General features: G+C 45.6%; 6 protein-coding genes across 6 annotated transcripts; 3 read left to right on the top strand and 3 right to left on the bottom strand.

Annotated features, from left to right (window-relative positions):
• Positions 1–94: 94 nt before the first annotated feature.
• On the top strand, positions 95–980 carry N7469_008210 (GNAT family N-acetyltransferase; the record flags this gene model as incomplete). Its single annotated transcript, XM_056647128.1, has 3 exons — positions 95–208; positions 318–857; positions 942–980. The coding sequence occupies 3 exons, from the start codon at positions 95–97 to the stop codon at positions 978–980; spliced, it is 693 nt and encodes a 230-aa protein (XP_056498679.1).
• Positions 981–10,822: 9,842 nt separating this feature from the next.
• On the top strand, positions 10,823–12,022 carry N7469_008209 (chitin synthase export chaperone; the record flags this gene model as incomplete). Its single annotated transcript, XM_056647127.1, has 3 exons — positions 10,823–11,060; positions 11,127–11,698; positions 11,754–12,022. 3 exons carry the CDS (start codon positions 10,823–10,825, stop codon positions 11,937–11,939), a joined length of 996 nt encoding a protein of 331 aa, XP_056498678.1. The 3' UTR covers positions 11,940–12,022.
• Positions 12,023–13,027: 1,005 nt separating this feature from the next.
• N7469_008208 (esterase/lipase family protein) lies at positions 13,028–14,479 on the bottom strand (the record flags this gene model as incomplete). Its single annotated transcript, XM_056647126.1, has 3 exons — positions 13,028–14,123; positions 14,179–14,327; positions 14,414–14,479. The coding sequence occupies 3 exons, from the start codon at positions 14,477–14,479 to the stop codon at positions 13,028–13,030; spliced, it is 1,311 nt and encodes a 436-aa protein (XP_056498677.1).
• A 4,724-nt stretch (positions 14,480–19,203) lies between these two features.
• Positions 19,204–20,383, bottom strand: N7469_008207 (acyl-CoA thioesterase; the record flags this gene model as incomplete). The annotated part of the gene is made up of 2 exons (XM_056647125.1): positions 19,204–20,046; positions 20,120–20,383. 2 exons carry the CDS (start codon positions 20,381–20,383, stop codon positions 19,204–19,206), a joined length of 1,107 nt encoding a protein of 368 aa, XP_056498676.1.
• Positions 20,384–20,809: 426 nt separating this feature from the next.
• Positions 20,810–21,376, bottom strand: N7469_008206 (mitochondrial 37S ribosomal protein bS6m; the record flags this gene model as incomplete). The annotated part of the gene is made up of 3 exons (XM_056647124.1): positions 21,299–21,376; positions 21,192–21,223; positions 20,810–21,119 (listed from the first exon to the last, which is right to left on the bottom strand). The coding sequence occupies exons 1-3, from the start codon at positions 21,320–21,322 to the stop codon at positions 20,810–20,812; spliced, it is 366 nt and encodes a 121-aa protein (XP_056498675.1). The 5' UTR covers positions 21,323–21,376.
• A 182-nt stretch (positions 21,377–21,558) lies between these two features.
• Positions 21,559–22,336, top strand: N7469_008205 (glycine decarboxylase subunit H; the record flags this gene model as incomplete). The annotated part of the gene is made up of 3 exons (XM_056647123.1): positions 21,559–21,694; positions 21,852–21,914; positions 22,023–22,336. 3 exons carry the CDS (start codon positions 21,559–21,561, stop codon positions 22,334–22,336), a joined length of 513 nt encoding a protein of 170 aa, XP_056498674.1.
• Between the last annotated feature and the right edge of the window lie 541 nt (positions 22,337–22,877).

Raw genomic sequence — 22,877 nt, 5'->3', positions numbered from 1 at the left:
ATGAAGTACTCGAGACATCTTGATCTAATTTCGAGTCCAGAGAAGTCTAAATACCATTGTTGGTAAAAGCAAGTGACAGCCCAGCACAATCATCATGGCAATCGAAGTCGTCGACTTAACCGAGGCCGATATTCCCGGTGCAATCGATGTGATTCAAAGAGCTTTTGAGGATGACCCCTACTTTAAATGGGTATTTGATGCAGCCACTGTATGTCAAAAGTATACCAAGATTCTTACTATCCGAATTCTAACATATTCCTCCTCGTAACGCGGTCGACCATCGACTTGCGGCTACTATCTCGGGGAGAAGAGTATAGTTTAATAAACAACGGAACTACGGTTCGCTTGCAGCCCGCTGCCAATGGGGCATTAAAAACGCCATCTTCCAGGTAGCTAAAGACGCCACCGTGGATCATGGTTCGAATTCACCCATTCTCGGCGTCTCCTGCTGGATGGCTCCTCAACCAACCTCCCAGCCTCAGAGTTGGTACTCCTGGTACCAAGAGTGGGTCCTTTCAATCAGCCAGATTCTTAACAATGCGCGACATTTCGGTCGTGGGGGTCTGCGCGTGAATCGGTATTGGATCTGGAAGGAGAATCAGCGGAAGGCTCAAGCGCAGATCTGGGATGATCCGCTTGGATATTACTTTTGTAATATTGTGGCTGTTGCTCCGGAGGCGCAGGGTAAAGGGATTGGGAGACTTCTTTTTGAAACGGTTACCAAGCGTGCTGATCGTGAGGGTATTAAGTGTTATTTGGAGAGTTCGAAGAATGTTCCTAATGTGCAGATGTATGAGCGTATTGGGTTTGAAATGAGTAAGGAGATGGAGTGTCGGGATGGAGACGATGCTTGTATGGTAAGTACAAATTTCCTTCCTATCTATTTCTAGGATTTGGATTACTCTACCTTCAGATTTAGCTCATGGTTCTGTTTGATATAGCTCTACTGCATGGTGCGAAAGCCGCAACCTACTGTATAGGCAGTGCCAACTGAATATCCCTATAGTTGTCAAAAATCCGCGACAACATGTGTTACGGATAGTGTTGTATTCTACTAGCACTAGAAAGTAATTAACGCAGCACCTCCTAAGTACAAACACAAACAAATCAATGCCTTCAGCTATGACTCGTCTTTCTTCTCTTCAATGCCAACGCAACCGTTGTCATGGCCAGCCTACTCACTATGAATCCATTTCATCCCCATCCAATAAACTTGAAGTTTATAGAACCCCGTTTGTTAACACCAACATCCCCGAGAAAGAAAGAAACACAACTATTTACGCAGATTCCGAAATCGACGAACTCACTACTAATCTCCTAGCCGAATTAGAAATCCACCCTAACGCTCTGACCCATACCCCATCCCGCTTTTCATCGGCCCATCACGACCCACAAACGGGTAAATCATGGTGCGAACTTGATCGCCGTAAGCGCAGCCGCATTATTCTCATCACCCCCAACCCGTTTGTTGTCACTTTAAGAAAGACCGAATGCATCTGACCTGTCGCGAAGAATAAGCTTTGTGTCTATGCTGACGCGGGTCAGAATGGGAGTGGGACGGCTGCATATGCAGCTGTAGTTCGCAGCTAACAGCACGGATGGCCTGTGAACGATGATCTCGATCGTAGGTGGGAATGCTTTCAATATCCCTTATTCAATGGCAGTGTTGGAGGGAAAGCTAGTTTCCGCGTGGATTTGATTGCATTGATATAATAGCATTTTAAGTGTACCATGCTGGCTAATTTAAGGTCCCTGAAAATTTCCCGATGTTGCGAGTTTTGGTTCGATTTAAATTTGGTCTCTTGGTTTGATGCTGGGATCTTCGGGCAATGGCATTTAAACCCTGGTTCGACTTTGTTTCGGAGATAATGCGTTACATGTTCACGTTCATGTTCAATTTTGTGTTGTGATTAGGGGTTTGTTGGGGAGCTTATGTTTGTGATGAGCTGGTGCTGCAACTTGAATTTGAAGTGAATCAGATATATGCACCTTCATATAGGATTCCATATACCGTTGTCGGAACTTGAAGAGGAACTTCTACGTTCTACAGAAGTACTAGGTAAGCTCCTTATGAACACTCGGGCTCCTTGTTTACTAAGTAACAGGCCTGTTCGTTACTCACCTACGATCAACATGATTTCCATTATATTACTCGGAGTCTGTAGTCCATGGACAACCGTTCGGGCATATATCATACGACGCTGCCACCTCAAAAAGGACACAGCGGGTAATAATCAAACACAAGATGAATCTGACGAAATATGTGGCGATGATGCACCCGATTCCATTTCAGATACTATCCACGTCGCACCCATCATGAAAAGGAACACACCATGTTGCAGCGATACCAACCTCATGGTTGACCAGCTTACAGTGTTAGCTGCAAGTATCAGTCAATCATCAAGCAGAAATTCAGTGCTCAAAGTTCCGTCTACCGCTTCACTGGTGACCACTAGAACCACGCAATCCATTGTCTGCACCAAGGACTATCAACTAGCAGAAGAGAAATCCTTTCACTATCTGCGAAGCTTGATCACTATATCCTGTCTACCTCAGCACAGCCCTGGGCATGTCTCAATGCAGCCAGCTACTCAGAGCACAGAGGACTCGATGCTAGGCCGTAAGCGGGCTTCTTCAAGCGTAAGCATTCGCCTGGGCGACCTTCCTGGGCTTTCTTTCCCAACCAAGGTATCGCGAAAGCCTTGCCCTCGCTACACCACACTTCCACCACTATATTCACCTAGACGCATTCAAGCCCCGCCAGAAGTACGGTTCTGAAACAAATCAGCGGTGATTAATCAAGACATTTGCTTGGTATTGGTCGGCACAATTTGCCTTGAGGATGGCCAATTTCAAGAAAAGTAAAAAAAAGAAAAGGCCACCCAGCCCAATGTCCCTACCCTGAAATTGTATGCCTGGACCCTGCATGTATTAATATATGGTAGTATAGCAGTAGCAAATGAGTATAGTCCAATGATCTAATGTCTTGACTCATGTGATCAAATCCCGCTTTCAATTTTAGCTGTACGCGTAAGAACTGGACAAGAACCCTGCATGAACCCCAGCCTACTGGTCGGCAAAATCCTATTAGAAACAGATCGGCAATGCAGCTCTGTCGGTAGTGTACTTCCGGCCCCAATGACGTTCCCTCCTTGGAGTGCCTTCAGAAATACCGATTTTGGGAGACAAGTGTATGTAGCCTTGTTTCGAAAACCGCTCCCCGCCTCGTTTCGATACTACTAAACAGAATAACTTCCTGGGTAGATTATTTAAGATTTGTTTTTTACCCATTTAAGCTCCAATTTGGGGGTTCTCACTATCCACTTCCATCATTGACACGGATTGAATTTGTTTGACCGACCCAAGTGGAGGTTATGCAGGCTTTCCCACCCACAAAATTGCCGCATCTACCACCCACATCAGGGATTCGCGTCATGATCTGCACATACAATTATCCGAAATTTAGGCACTGTCAAAAGGTGGGTTCATTGACTGGACATCTCTTGTTTCGGATAATTGTCCTTCAAATATCTTTCATTTCTTCTCTCAGCACACAGTCCAAGTTACTCCATCCGAATCTCAAATTTTGTTACAACTTGATCTGCCGATGTATCCGGCGTTTCGGCTTGATCCCAAGTCGATCACTTTTTAATTTAATGATCACTATCATGTCTTCGATTTATTCCGACTGATCCTGTCTATTTGTTTCTATTATTCCGCACTGTTGCATCTCATCTCAGGCTATGGATCTATCTATAACCTAGACCCCCCCATGTGGATTAGCGGAAGTGGCTTCGGTACTCCACCCGATAGCTCAATATCCGCACAGACCGCATGTGGATGAAGGAGACCATGAATATTTAGCCTTAAATTATACGGAGTATTAGCGGAATATCACGATTGGCGTCGGGTATTCATCCTGAATTGTGAAGCTCAATTTCTGAATCCTTGCAATCTAAGCAAGCATCATGCAACAAATTTGAGTACGGAGCCCGGATAAAAGCCGGGGAAGCTAAAGCCAAGAAAGATATCCACGTCAAAGGGCTGGATATTGAGTGGGCTATATCTTCAGGAGATAATATGATTTGTCTTCGTGATTGCTGGGTTTGAATTACAAGTGAATACTAATCTCGAAATTACAGGGTACATGTAAAGAGTTTACCAGGTAAGTCATATGTTCTAGTAACATCGCAGATAGTCCGCTTACAGTACCATAGACAGATCGTGAGGCTGAAGCTTACTATTCGTCGTGACAAAGTCAAATCGATCGAGGATTAGCAAGTGCGTCATATTGAACGAAAAGATTGCCCTGGGTCCTATCTACATAGGGGGGGGAGAGAGCTTGTCGAAGGACCTAGGCCCTGCCTTGCTGGGCAACGAACTAAAAAGACTAAGTGCGGATAGAAATGAACCCGTTTATACTTGTCCTTGATTCGCCAATCGTACTCGGATTCGGGCATCCTTCTAGCCCCGGCAGAATCTAGGCAATTGCCTTTGCCTTGAGGGAAATGATCCCCTGGTCGGTGGCTCAGCAGTTGAAATTAGAGGGGACACATGCTTGACGTAAGCTCTACCACCTCCATAGGAGCACAAAGCACACAAGTCCCTTCCCCAAGCAACAGTACAATGTTAGTATATAACGCCACCGAGGTAAATCACATTTTCGGCAGAGATAGGATTGATTGTAGATAATGGTGGAAGCATGTGAAAGAGGTCTGGAATCTGTTGGGGCTGAGATATGAACGCTAAAAAACGACTATGCGGGTCGAGATCGTGAGTCGGTGCAGGAACTTTTGTCATTATGGGGAGGGGATGTGGAAACACAAAACAACTACAGGGAGCGCAGGTGGTAGTACTGTACGTGCTAAATACACTATGCACTCAAATTCGAACCGGCATATATGTACATAGTGTCCACGGCGCCAGCGGCTGGTCAATGAAAGATCGGCATGAGCACTAGACTGCCTGATATAGACGGCGGCATTTCATTGCCTGTCCTGTAATTAACAGGGGAGTCCTCTAGATGCGGCCTAATTGACTGCCGGTCAAGCTCTCTTCCAGAAACCTGACCCTGGCCGGCATTAACATCGAGAATATAACCCTGATTCCGGGTCCCAATGAGCGCCCGACACGGCACACAATCTTAATTCTTCGGACCCGACAAGTCCCGAGACATGCAAACAATAAAGAAACGTAAAATAAAAAAGCGAGAAATTCTCTCTGCTCAAGTCTGCGTCTTTGATTTCAATAGGATGGATGCGGCTGCGCCATGGCCCGCTGTGATGCAGCTTCATGCTTGAAAATGGGATGCATGCATCATACTCTAGTGCGGAACAAGAAGCTCGATAAACAACTCCTCAAAATATGAATACATATGAAGGCTTGATCCGGAGCAATTCTTCATTGTACGCATGTGTATGTGTGGTGTGCGCGCGGTCCGAACGGAGCGCGGACAGGAGGGTCAATGCCAGCGACTAGTGCCATCTGGAGGGAATTAGTGTTCCAAACATTGAACGAATCCATGATCCCATCTGGCTTGTTATCCGGCAATCGAAGCCCTCCAGGCCTCGGAGTACCTACCGAGCAAAGACTTTATTACGGAGGAAATGAAACCCTATTTATCTTTTGAGTAACGGCCTTCCTGGTTGTCCACATTTTCCACATCTACTATTTACTGTACGCCCGAGCGTGGAAAGCCCTAAAAGCCGTTTGCCCATGGTAGATCCTATTTTCCTTTTTCAATTCCCTAGCGTGCTCTGAACACCATTGATTGCATCATGGATAAATCTGTGCCGGGATTCAAAGTTGTCAAAGGGTCTTTTTTTTTTTGCCCTACGCTTCCCGGGCCGGTGGGGAGTTACAAGTCTCGCCGATCTTTGTACATATGTACCACTTGTTTTTTCAATAGCATATTCACATATTGGCAATCTACTAAATTCTCAGTTGATGAAACGATTTGGATGGCCAATTCTATCAGTTCAGGGGGTCCGCATTCCGAGGGGATTGCTCCTCAATGGAATTCGATGGGAGGGAAAGGCCAACTTCCAGAATCCCCTCAGAGAAGTACAAGGTACTCTCTCGTACATAACGACGGGATTGCGTGGATTTCTAGCGACCCGGGCTTGGCTTGATTGTTTTATCTTTCCTCTCATTTAAATTTAATTAAATTTAGATTCTGACTATCGCTTATTTTACAACTTTTCACCTCAGCCGGAAACGTCATTTCAACAGAAATAAAAAGTCCCCAAGATTCAATACTGTATACCTTTTCTCCACTTCTACTTCACTCCAACTGCAATGCGGGCGACATGACTACAAAAGCACGAACCACTAACGAGGATCATGCCCTCTTGAAACACCCGTGTACTTGTCAAGTGAACATGTCCAATCTATTCGCAAGGTATGTCACTTCTACAAAGTAGTGATTCATTACTCCGTACATACTACTCCCCTCTGTTAGAGAGAGGGCTGGGACCCCTTCCCACCCCTTGGCCTATGCACAGCGGAATTCCATAGGGGAGGGTACAACCACGTCGCCTGTGCGGGACCCTCCCCCTGACCCCAGCCTGAAAGTTGACAATTGTATGTAGTACTCCGTATGGAGTACACCATCCGGAAATCATCCGCACTGTCCTTACTATACTAAACACTTGGGTCCGAGCCCATCGACAAAGGAAGCTCTCGACTCGAGTGATGAATCTCACAAGATAACATGTGATGGTCTCGGGTCCCCCATGAATATGGAAAAATGAAACGAATGCATTCGAATGATATCTTGCATATTGAATTTCACGATTCCCGAGTTTATAATCCGAACAAAAATGAATACATTTGATACATTAAATATAGACTTTGACCTAATTGCGGTAAAGTCTTGAAAATCAGCAACGTATGTCTAATAACAAGTAACCCTAAAAGACGGGGAAACCCCATAAAACTCCGGTTCAAACCAAAGTCACAAATCAGAAGTATCGGAAGTAGTACATGATATCCATCCAAGAAAAGTCAAAACAGAAGACGCTCAGAACAATTGGTAAGTTTTGGAAAGGACAAGTGAAAAAAGAAAAAGCAACAGCACAGTGAAATACAGGGGTATTGCCTGTATAGTCAATTACCAGTCTTGCGAGCACAAATAAAAAGAGAAGACTCCCCAGGGCGCAAAGTTTAATCGGTGCGGGCCCCCAAACACACAAAAAGAAAAAACGAAGAAGGAAAACCACAGAAAAGAAGAGAAAAGAATGACACCAGAAAGAAGAAGTGTCGATCACAGCTCTGCTGACGAATCATCGTATCCGAATTGTACGAGCCCGTCGTCATCAATCGGTTCAAAAATGCGGATTTGCAAGTGGATGGCCTCTCTCGAAGAGGGTCGGCTAGAGCCGAAATCATAGTAGTTCCTCGTGGTGATTTTGTATTTAAAAGAACGGCGGGTCGGGCACGGAAAGGAGAAAAGGTGGGAATGCGGCGGAGGCCAGCGGCCGATTGATAAAAAGGATATGTGAAAAAAGAAAACCAGATAACTTTTTTGTTGCTTCGTGTGGAACAGATTGTTTGCGGCTTATCTTGTCGTACAACAGAGCAGACATTTACCAACTACCACAATGAATCGATCGTGTGGACTGTCGGTGCAATGGCCATCTTTGCAACCATCCAAGGATGTTCGGATGAAGTGGGCAGCAGGATTTTGACAGCCACTATAGATGTAGTAGTTTTTGAAATAGTTGCACATTATGATCCCATCGAGGGTATTGATGAAGAGATAAGATGCCAATACCAATGGGTAATGGGCCCGGCTTGACAAAATATACTAATTTCTTAGTGTAGTAGAAGTAGTATAGTACTGTAGCCAGACAAAAGAAGATGAAGATTGATAGAGTTCAAAAAAAAAAAAGACACGATTAAGTTAAGCTCCCAAGGACCTAGTATATGAAAGAATAGCGATTTGAATGGAAAATAGGCTGCTGGAACAGGTAATGTCCGGGAGCTCCGAAGGATGAAATGAAGAATGCCAAAGATGCCAACAAGGTGGGAAGACGAGGAAAGAAAAAGGGCCTGGGCACACAGTATGTCGTCAACCACAGACGACTTCCGAGACGAGTTTTACTCCATAATTCCACATCTGAGCTTGTTGGTAAGAGAGCAGTATCTACAGTATTTCTGCAGTAGCTTTTTTTCCTCGCCCCGACCCACCAAGAATCCCTGTCTACTGTACCACCCCTTAACTATCCTAGTCGCCAAGCGGGTCCTGCAGCAAAAAGTAGATTATAATATTAATAAATAAAGAAATTTAAAAAAAAAACAGAAATTTAAAAAATTTTCCTTATGACTTTGATTTGTAGAAGACCGTTGAGAGTATGCCCAAGGATACAAAGCGGAGATTATTCCAAAACTATCAGGGATCAGCCCCCCCCCCCCCCTGCCTTGCCCCCTTCCTCCTATCCTCATCCCATACGATGAGTCCATGGCCCCCTTCCGATGACCTGACCCCATCACTGCGGGATATTGCTGATCGGGTAGATGGGAGATCGACATCGGTTCCTCGCAGCCGTTGATGCTTCTTCCACTCACACGTGGGGCTAGTCAGGATGCTTATGCAGGAGTCACAAGTCACAACACTACCGGGGAATGTTCACTTTAGGACTACGTTCATCGGAGGTTTCTTGCACAACCCAGCTTCTTCTTCGTAACAATAACAAAGAGACATCATGCGAGCATAGGTTACTCGTTTAGGTCATCCTGTGACAATGAACTGTAACAATGGCCCATGGGAGTTGGGCAACCTGGCTGGGTTCATGACGCGTTGGGCATTCAGATCAAACCATTGGGTCTGGTCGAATTGCCACGAGAGGCAATACATACATAGTAAATCACAAAATAGACAGAAAAGCATAGAATTAATGAGAAATATACAAAAGAAAAAATGGTAAAAACCAACATGAACAAAGGCGAGGAAATTATGGATCTTCGACCTGAGCCTCTGTCTCACCGTTGAAACCTCTTCCGAAAGTATTTCCGATGGCTGGCCCCATTATTGTTTTGATGGCATCATTGTAATTGCAATGATCCTCGAGGCGGCAAGAACAGGATTAAAAGCACTACGTGGTCAATTCAAGCTAAGAATCGGGTTAGATTGAAGTGTTGAAAGGCAAGGATAGCAGTAGGCAAGGTTACTTTGCCAAAGTACTTTGGCACGGCAAGAGATGTAGACTGCCAATTTGAGCCACTAATTAGGGTCGTTCAGGGTAGTAGCGTCGATGGATATACATAGTAGACTAAATTCAGTTTGCGATCCTTGTGTCTGGCGAAGTCTTGTCTGTACCGCGTCTGCGACTCCGCGAATCAAAACAAGGTTCGCCATGTTTGAGCTTTGCTCGGCACTCTCCATCTCGGAACCAGAAAAAGAAATAACAATAAAAAACGTTTCTTTACAATAATAGGCTCCCGTTTACCTGCTAGTACTCCGTACTCCGTGTGGAGCTCATCAATCTTGACTTCCAGGCGATGTTGTTGAATTATTTAGTCCTTCTCCTTCCTGGATGGGCTGGTCACCAGGCCGTTTCGTCGTGGTAGAAGGTCCACTGCGTGACGAAATGGTTCCGGTACTCGAAAGGGTTTTTTCGGTGTTCGTTCGGAAGAGGCCCGTCAACCATTGGGGTTGCGTCGCGGAGGTTGGAGCCGAGGTGGATTCTCGATTAACCAGGGGGGGATCTTCACGCAAGTCAAATTACGCGCTAGAAGAACACCCCAAGGGGATTGGACCGTTTCAATGAAATCAATGGATTGACTGGAGCATTGTATGTTCAAGCAAACGAGTGACACGAGATGGTGCGACGCAAGTGACGTCTCAAGGACGGGGTTACCCACCATCGCAAAATTTTTCCCTCTCTTTTTTTAATTATTTTTTTTCTTCTGTGTTTTTTTTTTCATAATATATTTACCTTTTTCTGTGGAAAGCTAACGGGAGAAACCTCGGAATGCCACGAGCTGGTGGTTCCATTGCCTTTGTCTTAAGTGGTGCTGCGAGATGATTTAGTTCCTATCGCGTGCACCGAACCACACGGAGTGTGATTCTGGTTCCATTCGAAGCCCCCAAGTTTATCGGAATGTGGACCCAGTAGAAAAGATAGTCTCATGTAGCTTGCCGGTGACTCCGCCTCGGGTATGGTCTCAGGTCACAGGTATTTTTCATGGCAGAGATGGAGACTACGCCGAGGCAGCACGGACCCGAGGTAACTGCATTCTGAGATCAGGGCCCCAGAATCATGGGTGATTGTGCCATAGATCTTATGATGGTAGATATAGTTAGTAGTCGGGGGTCGTTGAATGAGATCAGATACCCTAGATCAGGTACCATCAGTTACTACCCGATGGTCGGTCCAATCGTTGAATAACCCGTTGCGGGCCGAGCTCGGAGCCGAATCACGTGATACCGGGGAAAGGCTAGTCTAGATCAGGAAAGGAAGCGGAAAATAGTTCTGCCGTGGCACAGAAGGCCCCGTGATCAATTTGTCCCCCTCGCCGCGAGACATGGAGGCGCCTTTCATGAGAAGTTTCTGACGGTTCTCAGGGACCTTATTTTGGTCCACACTCTCGTTTCTATCGAGAATTTGCCCACAATCCGATATACCGGTGGGAGCAAAAAGATATCAGCATTTACAGTACACTTCGAGCCCCTCCTAAATCATCACTCGTTCTCTCCACTGTTTCCACCCTCGTCGTTGTGGAGACGAGCCGCCTGCCCAGTCTGTGACCGCCAACCGCAACAGGAAAACGTTCTGTTTGTTGTCGCACTGCTCGACGACGACATCACCATCAAGGCATCATGGGATTCGGTGATTTCGATACAATATGCGCAAAGGTGCCGTTGCCTTTGTGCTCCCTCGTGGGCCCGGCTTCGTCAATCTCCGGGGCTACCGGCATCATTTCCAACTGTTATGCCCGGAATATTGAGGTTGCCAATACAATCATTTTTGAAGGTGCCGCATCGTTTATGCATATCATTGCGCTTGCTATGACCGTAATTATGATCTTGCATATCAGATCTAAGTTTACGGCAGTCGGTGTGTTTCACTTCTATCGCCAGCTTGCGAAGACAATATTGTACTAACTTTTCTACGCGCATATAGGTCGCAAAGAAATCATTACTTTTTTCTACATCTTTCTGGCATTGACGATTTGTTCGTTAATTATTGATGCTGGAGTAGTCCCTCCAAGAAGTGGACCATTCCCATATTTTGTGGCTGTTCAAAGTGGGTTGATATCGGCTTTGTGTGCCTGTCTACTTGTCAACGGCTTTGTGGGCTTCCAGCTGTACGAGGATGGTACCGCACTTTCGGTGTGGCTGATTCGGCTGACTTCCGTGGGAATGTTTGCTATGACTTTTGTCATCTCTCTGCTGACCTTCAAGTCATGGGGTGGCCTGGGGCCCGAGAATACTGTGGGCTTGTTTGTGGTGCTCTATCTGTTTAATGCCATTGCAGTTGCCGTTTATGTGGTCATGCAACTATTGCTGGTTGCGAATACCCTGGATGACCGCTGGCCTCTTGGCCACATCTGCTTCGGCGTTCTGGTCTTCATTATTGGCCAGGTACTTCTCTACGCATTCAGTGACACTATCTGCAACAACGTACAGCATTACTTAGATGGAATTTTCTTTGCCACTTTTTGCAACTTGCTTGCAGTGATGATGGTCTACAAGGTACGGCAAAGAGCTTTTCTAACGTTAAAATTAGAAATCAACTAACGGAATATAGTTCTGGGATTCGATCACTAAAGAAGATCTGGAATTCTCCGTTGGCGTGAAGCCTAATACTTGGGAAGTCAAAGAGCTGCTGCCGGAAGAGGATCGACGACAGACTGTCTACCACGATAACAATTCGGAATATGCTGGCAGTGTGTACCACCACCGACAATCAACGTACGGCCATCACAATTACTAGCCCTTTTACGTTTGCTATCTGTATATGCGATCATTGATACGACGATATTTGTTTCCACGTTACGTTTGATTTCGGCCTTTAGGCCTTAGCGCTGCTTCAGGAGAGCTTTTTTGCATGTGGGACGGCATGATATGAAAATCTCGCCATTCTAGACAGGATTTCTCATCTACCGAAGGATCTGGGATCTTATCCGAGCAGAGGTCACTACTTGAAATCAACCCCCGATATGGTTGTGGATCTTCGGTAACCCTACTGTAGGGTTGGAATTATCCTTAACTATCAATAATACTATTTGTCGATATTTTATGAAATATTATGATATTTATATATCTTATTGGATGGAATAATTCCTGATTGATCATCATTGGTAAAGCAGACGTACAAATCGGCGTTCAGCAGCGCCATCTCGGCGAAGTTTCCCTCAAATCATCCTTCGAGATGTGCCATCGACGCCACAAACCAGAGCCATTAAAGATAAGTGAGACATCACCCAAGAGCGAAACCGGTTTGACTTTTCTTTTTGGCTCCATACGCGTCAGTATATCTTAGTGTTGGCGGCATTTGACGTTAGCTTGCATCACGACATCACCAAAACATTGCACTCGCAACCTTGGAAAATATGGAAGATCGGCACTAACAGAGGCTGAAACAAGTGCAAAGATCGCCGCTGCCATGGTCCACCCTCATTTTGGTACGCTACCAGTGGGTTTAGCTTGCGGATCAGACTGCCTTGATAGGAAGGGGGCAATGCAGCGGAAGTAAAAATACATCCTGCGGCCGGACAGGATTTTCGTTGGCCAGCGAATTTTGGCTGTACTGTAGCCTCGTACTGAGATCTGTTCTTTTCTGGTTGCCAGGCGGAGGAAGTACTCTGTATGGTGTATGTAGATACTGGGCCACTACGGCACCCGTGGACAGGAAAGTAAGTTCAAAAACGCCGATCAGGGGGTGTAGTTGATCGGAGTCGTGGAGAAGAACTTTCGAATGTGTTCGGCTGGATCCTTTTCGCGGTTAAACTTTACGATTGTGGGGATGATAGAAAACTTTGTGGTCATTTTGGCGTGTCAGAATGAAAGTCAAATTGTGATTTACTCAATGAGCACAAGATCACTGTCTGTGGATTCGTCGCCCGCAGAGTGCTGACCGGGACCTCCTTGATCTTCGTCAACAGGCTCTGCTTCAGGATCTCGCCAACTCCGGTCGATCATTTCAATCACGAGTTTGCCGGTCTGACCAACCAGTGTCATGTATCCTGGGTTTTCTTTAGGCGAGAACATGCTGATATGTGCTTTGACCTCATCACCGGCCCGGTTGTTGGTAGCTTTGTGCCAGTACAACCCCGGTTGACGGGTATGGTGATTTTGTACGCCACTTTCAACATCGGGGGGTAAGGTGCAAAAGGTCCTGTGGTTAGATCGAATGATCTTCTGGCTGAAGGACGTCTTTCCAGCCGCGTTATTCTGAACAAGCGAAGAAGCCCCATCTCCGAGGCAAGTAAAGAAATTCACGCATCGAATGCTCCGGTCATTCTCCACGTTAGATAGCTTCTCTAGGCGCTTTCGCAGATCCGATGAACGAGCCAGGCAACCAACAAATTCGAGATGTGACGAGACCCAGTTCACGCCGGCTGACAAGTTCTGTCGTTGGGAATACAAAGCGGCGGCACCACCGGCAGCAACGGCACCAGCAGCACCAGCATACATAGCATATTTCCCCCATCGTTGCCAGGAAGGAGTCGCAGCAGCATCCGTCGAAGAAGGAAGCGACTTTGTGGCTTCAGCAGCAGGAGGCGCTCCGGCAGATTCGCTCTTCTTTCCATAGCCAAAAATTCCGGCAACTTCATTGAATGCATTATACGCTGTCGTTGCATTGCGATAATGTTCCTCCGCGCCATAAGAAACGACTCCTGGGGCGATACCTAAGAATGGAGTATCGAAAGCGAGCACTCCTTGAATATGGGGAAACATAAAGGTGTCAGGCTCGATTATGGGCGGTGCATCTATAGATTGAGATGTTCCCGGGGGCTTTGCGTGAATGGGTTGCTCATTAGCTAAGAGAAGTAATGTTTCTGCTGCGAGAATACCACCCATCGAGTGTCCGACGAGGATAACATGGACTGAAGGGTCCACCGTCGGGGAAGGCGTCTCGTTCGCGACTTCCAGGTCTATCACGGTATCTTGCAGCCTGTAGAAGAGATGAGATGAAAGAAATGCATGTAACGTAGGTGGAAATTACTTACCAATCTCTCAGTTTCGCAACACATTCTTTCAACTCGCCCTTTGTCTCATACTTCGGGTAAACTGCAACTTGAATATTCAGAGCAGGGAGATTTGTAGCGAGGAGCGTACGGATATCTCCTGGAAACCTGTTAAAGGTATCATCATCTCCCTATTTACGATTAAGGTCAGTTTTTCCAGAATTCTATAGATTTGATACTCGCCAGCGAGAAAGAAGTGAATTCATGATAGACATACCTTGAAGCCGTGGATAAAGACGAATAGGAGCGTTTTGCCCTTCTTGACAGAGTCACCGCCGACCATGGTCTACCATGAAGGCGATTAAAGGCTCGACTGCCTTCTATAATCAGATTGCTGCACCTATATATGCAAAGCAAATGGAAGGCAAGTAATTAAAAACGGTGTGAGATGTGAATCGGGACTGTTTGAGGTCCAAATTGGAAATTGCCGTGCACGGCCGCTTCTCGACCGCAACGTCATTCTATAGGGTAGACACGTGATCTGGGGTATCTAATTGAGGCCCCTGGGGTCCAAGGCGTTCCTCTGGGCGTTTGACCAGTTTTGCTTCTCTCCGAGAACCTCAGCGAGGTGGGATGAAGGGAAAACTGGATATCTGACGAACAATATTTTTTGGTATATTTTTTGGTATATTTTGTATAATGTTTTGAATGTTTTCCTTTCTGTATTTTTATTTCTTTTGTATTTTTATCTTCCTGTATTTTTTTTTTTTTGGTATACTGCATTGCTGTTCTGTTTTCTCGAACATTGGTTTCGCGCTGGCTCGTGAGTGACGTCTCTGTCTTTCTTGAATTTCCTTTTCGTCCCTATTTGTAGATCTCATTCTTGTTTTTACATTAAAGGTGAGTTTTGTAGATCCATTGAAAGTGAGTCTGGTAAATCTATCGAGGGTGAATCTTGTAATCATTTATGCAACTCCAGAGTCCTAAAAGTTGACTTTGGTTCAGACAGAAAACTATTCAGGTATTAAGTAAGATATACAAGGGTTAAGTCAGGTTTGTATCGAGTCCAGAGGTTTACAATACATTTTATGATGGTGTAGTAGTTCATCATAAATAACAGCGTCAGATTTCTTTTTAGCAACTATAGAATATCAGTAGGAAGATACATACACCCGAACACAAAACTTGCTGTTGCTATATGAGGATATCTAGCACACAGAATAACAGAAAGTAACATAGCAGCAAATGCCCACTTGCCTTTGGTCCCTCTTTAATGAAACCTCAACAGAATTCTCAGAGAGAGGCAAAAAGCACCCAGAGGGAGCCGTCGATATACAAGAGTCTCAGACCGACCGAGCCCCGAGGCGATTTTATGCCTTTTGAATTCTTTCGAAAACTTTCCGTATCCTTGATGACTTATTTTTCGAGCTGTTGTGGTCACCTTTTCTTTTATTGGAGTTCGAAATCAGTTCAGTCTGTCTATACGATGTTGCATTTGAATTTGAAGAAGTATAGAGCTGTTCAAGTTCGATATCAGAGGTTTCTCATAGCAGTGTAGAGCTCATTATGGCCATGCGATTCTCTCTCCTTGAGGAGGCTTATAGCATCTCCAAACTCCTGTGTATATCCTTCAAATAGTTTGACTCCTTGAAGAGCAAACTCCAAACTTTTTGGAGACTTTAAATCGTATCGAGGTAGAATCCGCATCCACTTTTCAGCTCTCGGGGTCCAATTCTCCAGTCTCCGATCCCATTCTCGGAAGGATTTTTCATTCTGAATAACAGTAATAATGTATTATCTTTGTTTTGATAGAGTGATTCGTACTGCGGAGGACTAGCACCGGATAATTTGGACATTGTCGTAATAAGAGACTATTCTTTATTGAAGACGTGGGATGGTGAGGAAAACAGAAAGGGATTTTTGTAAAAGAGAGAATCATAGTTTTATTCTCTTAAGAAGGAGGAAACACTTTTGAGTTCGGAATAAACTTCCAAGTTGATTCATTGCTTAGCCACCGCCGAAGACTAATATAGATACCAAAGCCATGGTACCCACGACTAAACATCTTTCTGCCCTGGATGATTTTGTGTCATTACTGAATGACCAGTGCATATGAGCCACGTTCTGACGCGCACGGAAGACTCTTTACTATTTCATATTTACAGTCGTGTGTCCATCAATAGTCACTGATACATACCAGGTCAGCCCCTCTAGACCATCTAGAGAAGACCATAGATCATACCATTGAAGATCCCGAAGTGATTATTATATTGGTCCAAGCAGGAGGAAAGCCGAATTGCCCTGATCATACGATTGTTCATTTGTCGGCAATCAAGAAAGAGATAGAATGGAAAAGATTCAAGCTATCTTGGCCATTGGGAAAGGTTGTAATAAGCTTCTATCCAAAGACGGTCTAGATAAAATGTTTTTCAGCTCTCTCCCCAGATATCCTTTGAAAACGGCCGTGTATCCTTTATCCAACCCTGACCGTCAACCACAAATCCCCATGATCAAGGTATTACTTGAGTATGGCGCGAACCCACTTCAAACAATCAACATATACGACGAACCAAGTGCGTAGACTACGATTCTTCATAACCTGATACAGAAGAGTGACAAAGTTGCCCTTTGTAATCTTCTCATCGACCTTGAAGGCATAGATTGAGTCACGGAATTCTCGAGAAAACACCTTATTTCTTGCAGCTTGTAGGCATCACCCATGGTAAGAGGTAAATGAAAGAATGCGATGCATGGAGCTCTATCAGAGGGGTGCTAACGTCCGCGCGGTCAACGACAAAGGAGCGACAGCCCTACACGTTTTGGTGGCAGATATTAACGGATATAACGAGGATAGGAAGCGAGAAACCTTATCTTTGTTCGTCAGTGAATGTTTATATTTTGTCAACAAACGAAATAGTGCTGCTGGGTTTCTTCCGTTTCAACTGGCAGCACAGAAACGATGTAAATGAGCTGAGAAGTTCTTTTGAGTGCAGACGCTTACCATCTTATGAATTTCCCGAGTGGAAAGACAGCTCTAAATACAGCTGTGGCAATTACTGATGACAACTGGTCCAAATGGGTTAAGAGACTAATTAAGATGGGCGGTGATACTAGTAGTCGAGATGGAAGTGGGGAGACACCCATCTTTACCTGGGCAAGGAATGCCCGTGCGATTTTTGAAGAAAACGAAGAGGAGAGAAGGAGAGAATTGATCTAATTGGCGGATAGATGGGAATTTCATGAAAGGGAGGAGGGAAATGGGTTTCAGGATACGATCAGGTTCTTCGAGGAAATGGGCAGCGACTATCATGTTGTGAATGACTGCGGCAAGAATCTTCTACACACGCTGGCATCCAGAGAAATCATAAGAGACTGGATATTTGATAAGTATGGCTCAAATCTGACGCTTTTTAAATTTTCGTCCAGCATGGGTTGGATCCGTTGGCACGGAATAAACAGGGTTGTTCCGCATTGGTAGGTCATAGGCGCATTTGGGATCATGATGCTAATACTATTACTTTTTGACAGGATCTTGCGGTGTTGAAAGGAAGCAATGGTCTGAATGAGTGGTACATGACGCATGGACTCGGGGGGAGCTAGGTATCCTGCAAGTCTCGAAATCTTGATATTGTACATACTAGTTAGTTATTTCAGCTCTTGGACCTAGTATTTCTATCACCATTGGACTATCGAGGCTACTAATATAAATAAGGGGGGGATATCAATAATAAAGAAGAAGATCAAGGATTTTTCATGAGATTTAATATATAACAAATTACTATATCATCCAATGTTAGATTGATGTTCCTATGCAGTCCTACCGTCTCTCATTTCTGAGATTTGTGGTACCTAGCACAAATCCAGATATGTGTAAGCCCTTTACATCGGTCATAATACCAATTAGATACACAGTCTTCTTTTTTGAGATATTTAAGATATTCTTCTCCCTGGTGGCCGAAAATAGGGATGACTAATTTTTGCAAAGTGGCGGCTACTGCGGTGCACATACTCCATCCCCTGATTAATCTTGTGGATTTGATCACGCTCAGGGTATTGAAGTAGTGAAACTCAAGATAATAAAACGAACACAGTACCAAGAGCCTACGAGATAATAGGTGTTATCTAGAAACGGGAGGGCAGTGGCCTTCCAGTGTTTAATCAGTAGCAGTTCAGGTTTTCCTAGCAAATTACCCTTTTCAATTTGAATTCTGCCTCTATCGGTAGCCTGGTCCATGAAAGATGCCCGGATTGCGGTGACTTTTCGATTTGATTGAATGATGCTGGCGCCTATTCCACAAGACCTACACAGGGAGGTACCTGTGTACCTTCACCTGCTAAGCAAGCCATCCACTCTATATATATTATATATCTGGCCAAGAAATTCCTACCCAAGTGAAAGTCTGCAAGTGTTTCCCATGCTAGGACTTAGACCCTTTGAAACCCTTTTACATACTATAGTAAGATGTTGCAATATCACAAGCGAGACACACGAGTAGTCATGTTGAGAGTACCTAGACCTAGAATATTGAATGGTAATTCACAGGGTGGAGAGGAACGTATCCCTTTCCTGTAAGCTTTGAGCTCTTATTACTTTAATATTCGAACATTAATAAGCACGGGCAAGATGGCCGAGTTGGTCCAAGGCGTCAGGTTAAGGTCTACCTTAACATCAATTCCTGATCTCCGCAAGGGGGCGTGGGTTCGAATCCCACTCTTGTCATTTCTTTTTGTTTTTCCTTGAACAATCCATACCCCATGCATGTAAGGGGCCTTGGGCTAATTTTTGTTGCCTTATTTTTATTCTACTACCAGTCCAAATTGCGATTTTCTTGTTTTTGTGGTTCCCGAAGCTGATTCGCTCCCAAGGTTATCAGTACCACGCTACGAAGGACTCGCTTTAACTGCAACTAGTTACTAGACAGCACCACCAAACAGTAAGTTCCCGGCATAATCAAGAGGTCCGCAAGCAGAGCCATCTGTCTAGTAGTATTCAAGTGTATGGCCCGAAGTCTATGATAGAAAATCGCTTATATACTATGCAACCAAAACAATCCCAACCCACGGATATCATAGGTTCCCCGAGCGGCCAATCTTTCGTAATCGGAGAAGACTGTCCTGTAGCGAAGTCGCGATTAATGTGCCGCCTGGACCCCAAAGATGGCTCTCATGGACAGCTCTGTTCTCCCCGGATCGAGGTGACCACCCTTCCTGGATAAACCATTTCATGGCGACATCGGAGCTCTGCTCAGGCGTTGCTTCCCAGTCGATCATCCTTAGGGCATCGCCGTGTTGGTGAATGATCACAGTCAAAGTGAGACTGGCCATCTCTGCCCAATTTTTAATACCAAGTGATCGCGGGATTAAAAGTAAAGAGTTCCTGTCGCTGGAGTACATATGCGCGCATGCATACAAGTTATCGTAATCCCCTGCCCGATCTTTCTCCTTCATCTGAGAAACTGTGATGTTGGGATCTTCATCTGGCAGTCCCTTCAGACGGTATTGTGTTAACTGGCGATATTTTCCGGGATCTTCTTGAATAAATTTATTGTTGTAGTTCTCCATGTCAACCTTCCGGACATCAAGCCCGGGAAATTCGCGCTCGGCTATATTCCCCTGCTGAACAACATCAATCCACCAATCTGCGTCAACACTTGGACTGACAGGCTGGTCCTCGGGTCTTTTGCCAGCCAGTAGAGACTGATATCGCTTCTGGACAGGTAGAGGCTGATGTTGGAAAGTTTGTTGATTTTCATCACGCTTGAACGAACAGAGACACGAGAACATGATTTTGCCATCCTGCCGAGCATCAACTGATCTTGTGCAGTACATGAAACCGTCCCGTACGTGTCGAACAGTGTATACATACGGGACGTCCAGTCGACCAGCCAATATAAATGTACCCGTCATATCCTACAGTAACTATTAGCACCGGAATCGAAAATTTCCAGTTCAAGTTTTCCTAATTTCATATAGCAGAACTGACATGAACTACAAAGCCCTTGCCGACGGTCTTCGAAGCCGCATAAGCGGACTGAGCATATACATGGCCTCCAAACGAGCGTGTTCCTTCACCAGGGGGAAACGGTGTAGCCAAAGACCGGAATGTTTCAATTTTCTCAGGTCCAAGTGCGCTTGCATGCGATACTGCTGTGTCCTCTAGTCGTTCCAAAGCCATTAAATGCACAAAGGAGGGTGGGGATGTTAACTCCTCCGGATCACGGTCCGAAATCTCGCGCAGGGGCGACATTGTGCAAACCCAGCGAGCCCCAAAGATCCCAATATGAATAGAGAGAATGAAATGCCGCGGAAGAGACAAAGTATTCGGCTCTAAAAACATGGGGCTGAGATGTCCGGGGAAGCGCCTCGGCACGCGGGGCGAGTCACGTGTTATACAACTGGTGGACAAGTAAAAGAAGATATTATCAAGGATAGAAAGTAGGTAATGAGGTTGAAAATAGATTGGTATTGCAGTTTAATACAGGTTGCGCCGTTCGTGCTGACAGTGCTGAGTGGTTATGCCCAAATTTCCGATGCCATAATGATACAAGCAAAAATAGAAAAGAACAGAGCAAAATTGATATAAAAATGGGGACAGATCACAGTCCCGGAACCCTGAAATCTCGACACAGCAAAACTCGGGTCAAACGTATTGCTTCTCACTGATCGTTATCACTCAAAGGTTGTCTGTGATGCTGCGAGTCTTGTTCCATTGAACCTTGCCCTCCACGTCCTTGATCTCCTCGAGCTTATCTCCCAGCTTCACGACGGAGAAGTTGATCATACGGGGATCGAGGCCAAGGGTACGGCGAATAGATGTTTGGACCGGGCCGGAAGAATCGAAGCGCATGATAAAGTGATGGCCTTCGCTATAGCGGGCCTGGTGCTTGGTGGTGACCTTAGGCAGGCGAAAGACGCCCCAGTTGGTGTAGCCACGGACGACACCGCCGGAGCGGATGACTTGGGCACCGGCGTTACGGGCGATTCTGAAGAGTATGTTAGATCAGATGAAGGATGAAAGACAGTGTTTGGGATGGTGGTTCAATTGTGTCACGTACTCGCGAACCTCGTTGAGGCTGCCCGGGCGGACCTACAGGGAGAAGCGCAAACGTCAGTAAATCCGTCTCAATTCAAAATAAACCAATCTGGAACACAGGGCACGTACAATAGCAATTAGCTCGTACAACATCTCATTGAAGGTTGGCGTGCAAGGCCGAATTAGGATGGGCTAGACGGAAAATCGTGGCCGCGCAAAATCCAAACGGCTCTGAGAGGTCGGAGCTTATCGCGGCCTTGGCGCGGTTTCTTATCGGAGCCAGGATCTCCGCCGGGGAACCAACCGGCCGCTCTCTTCCCTTCTTAAACTCTCCCCTCCCACTCTCCTCTCCTTTTCAACTCTCCAATTCTTTTCACTTTATTTCCAAAATGGCCTCCATTGCTCGCTCCATTCGTCCCCTTGCTTCCCGGGCCGTTGCTCAGAAGCCTCTTGCCTCAACCTGCTGCGCTGCGCCTGCTTTCCGCTTCCCGCGGGGAACCCGGAGCTTCTCCCAGAGCCCTCTGTGTAAGTGATTCTACTCTCCAGAATGGCTCCAACATGGCCAAATGGGTTTCCAAAGGCTCAATTTGGTGCAATTGGCTACTTGGAAATAATAATGATTGCTCAGTTGAGCTCTCCGGGGTGATTGATAGCTAACGACGTCATCGATTGCAACCTATAGCTCAGTTGAAGAAGTATACCGAGTCGCACGAATGGATTGAGCTCGCCGACGGCAGCAACAAGGGTAAGTCACTCCAAATCGCTCAAGGTTATCGTTTCCAACTGAATTGAGCTTGTATTTCGACCTAAATTCAAACTGAAGACAAATACTAATGCATCCCCGCTCCTGCAGCCAAGATCGGCATCACCGAGTACGCCGCCCACTCCCTGGGCGATGTCGTCTTTGTTGAGCTTCCTGAGGCCGACCTTGAGGTTGCTGCTGGTGAGCCCGTCGGTGCCGTCGAGTCTGTCAAGTCCGCTTCCGATGTGCTCTCCCCCGTCGCCGGCAAGGTGATCCGCGGCAACGAGATCCTGGAGGATAACGCTAAGACCATTAACGCTAGCCCCGAGGGTGAGGGCTGGATCGCTGAGATTGAGGTCTCCGATGCTGCTGAGTTGGATGCGCTGCTGGATGAGGCCGCCTACAAGGAGACGATCGATGCTTAAATTTGAGTTTGTAGCGAATATATTGGATTAGAGGCAAGGCTGTTCGTCCCAGGAAACGGTTGATGCTGTTTCCCTCGTCCCATCGGGATTCTATTCTGCGTTTTTTTATGATGTGATATTATATTGGTCTTTAACGAAGACATGTTCTTTCAACACAATACATAGAGATGGACCGGCTCCTCCGCGGTATCGGCCCTCTGTTCAACAGTGCAAAACGCAACTTACATAGCAGGCCCATAGGAAGATTCTTTAGTACGTAGTATACGAATCACACCGGAGATTTAACGTGAATGGAGAGCCAATCGATTGAAGAGATAATTCTAGTACTGGTAGCTATAGTTAACTAGTTAATATGTACTTATGTTACCTCCAGCTCCCAATTATACTGTGCTACCCTCGGTCCATAGTATGCTGCTACTTCTACTAATATGAGCGACTCAGAATTATACGCTACTGGTAAATAATCTCTGAATACAATTTATTCAAAATCATAATAAGTCAGATTAAGGTTGTCATTATGTATATAGAATCTTCAAGTTAT

This window comes from Penicillium citrinum (genome assembly GCF_028827155.1).
Source record: "Penicillium citrinum strain IBT 23319 chromosome Unknown utg000007l:1.0-2040159.0:1.0-2041076.0, whole genome shotgun sequence".
NCBI lineage: Eukaryota > Fungi > Ascomycota > Eurotiomycetes > Eurotiales > Aspergillaceae > Penicillium > Penicillium citrinum.
This window is presented reverse-complemented; position numbering and strand designations above follow the sequence as displayed.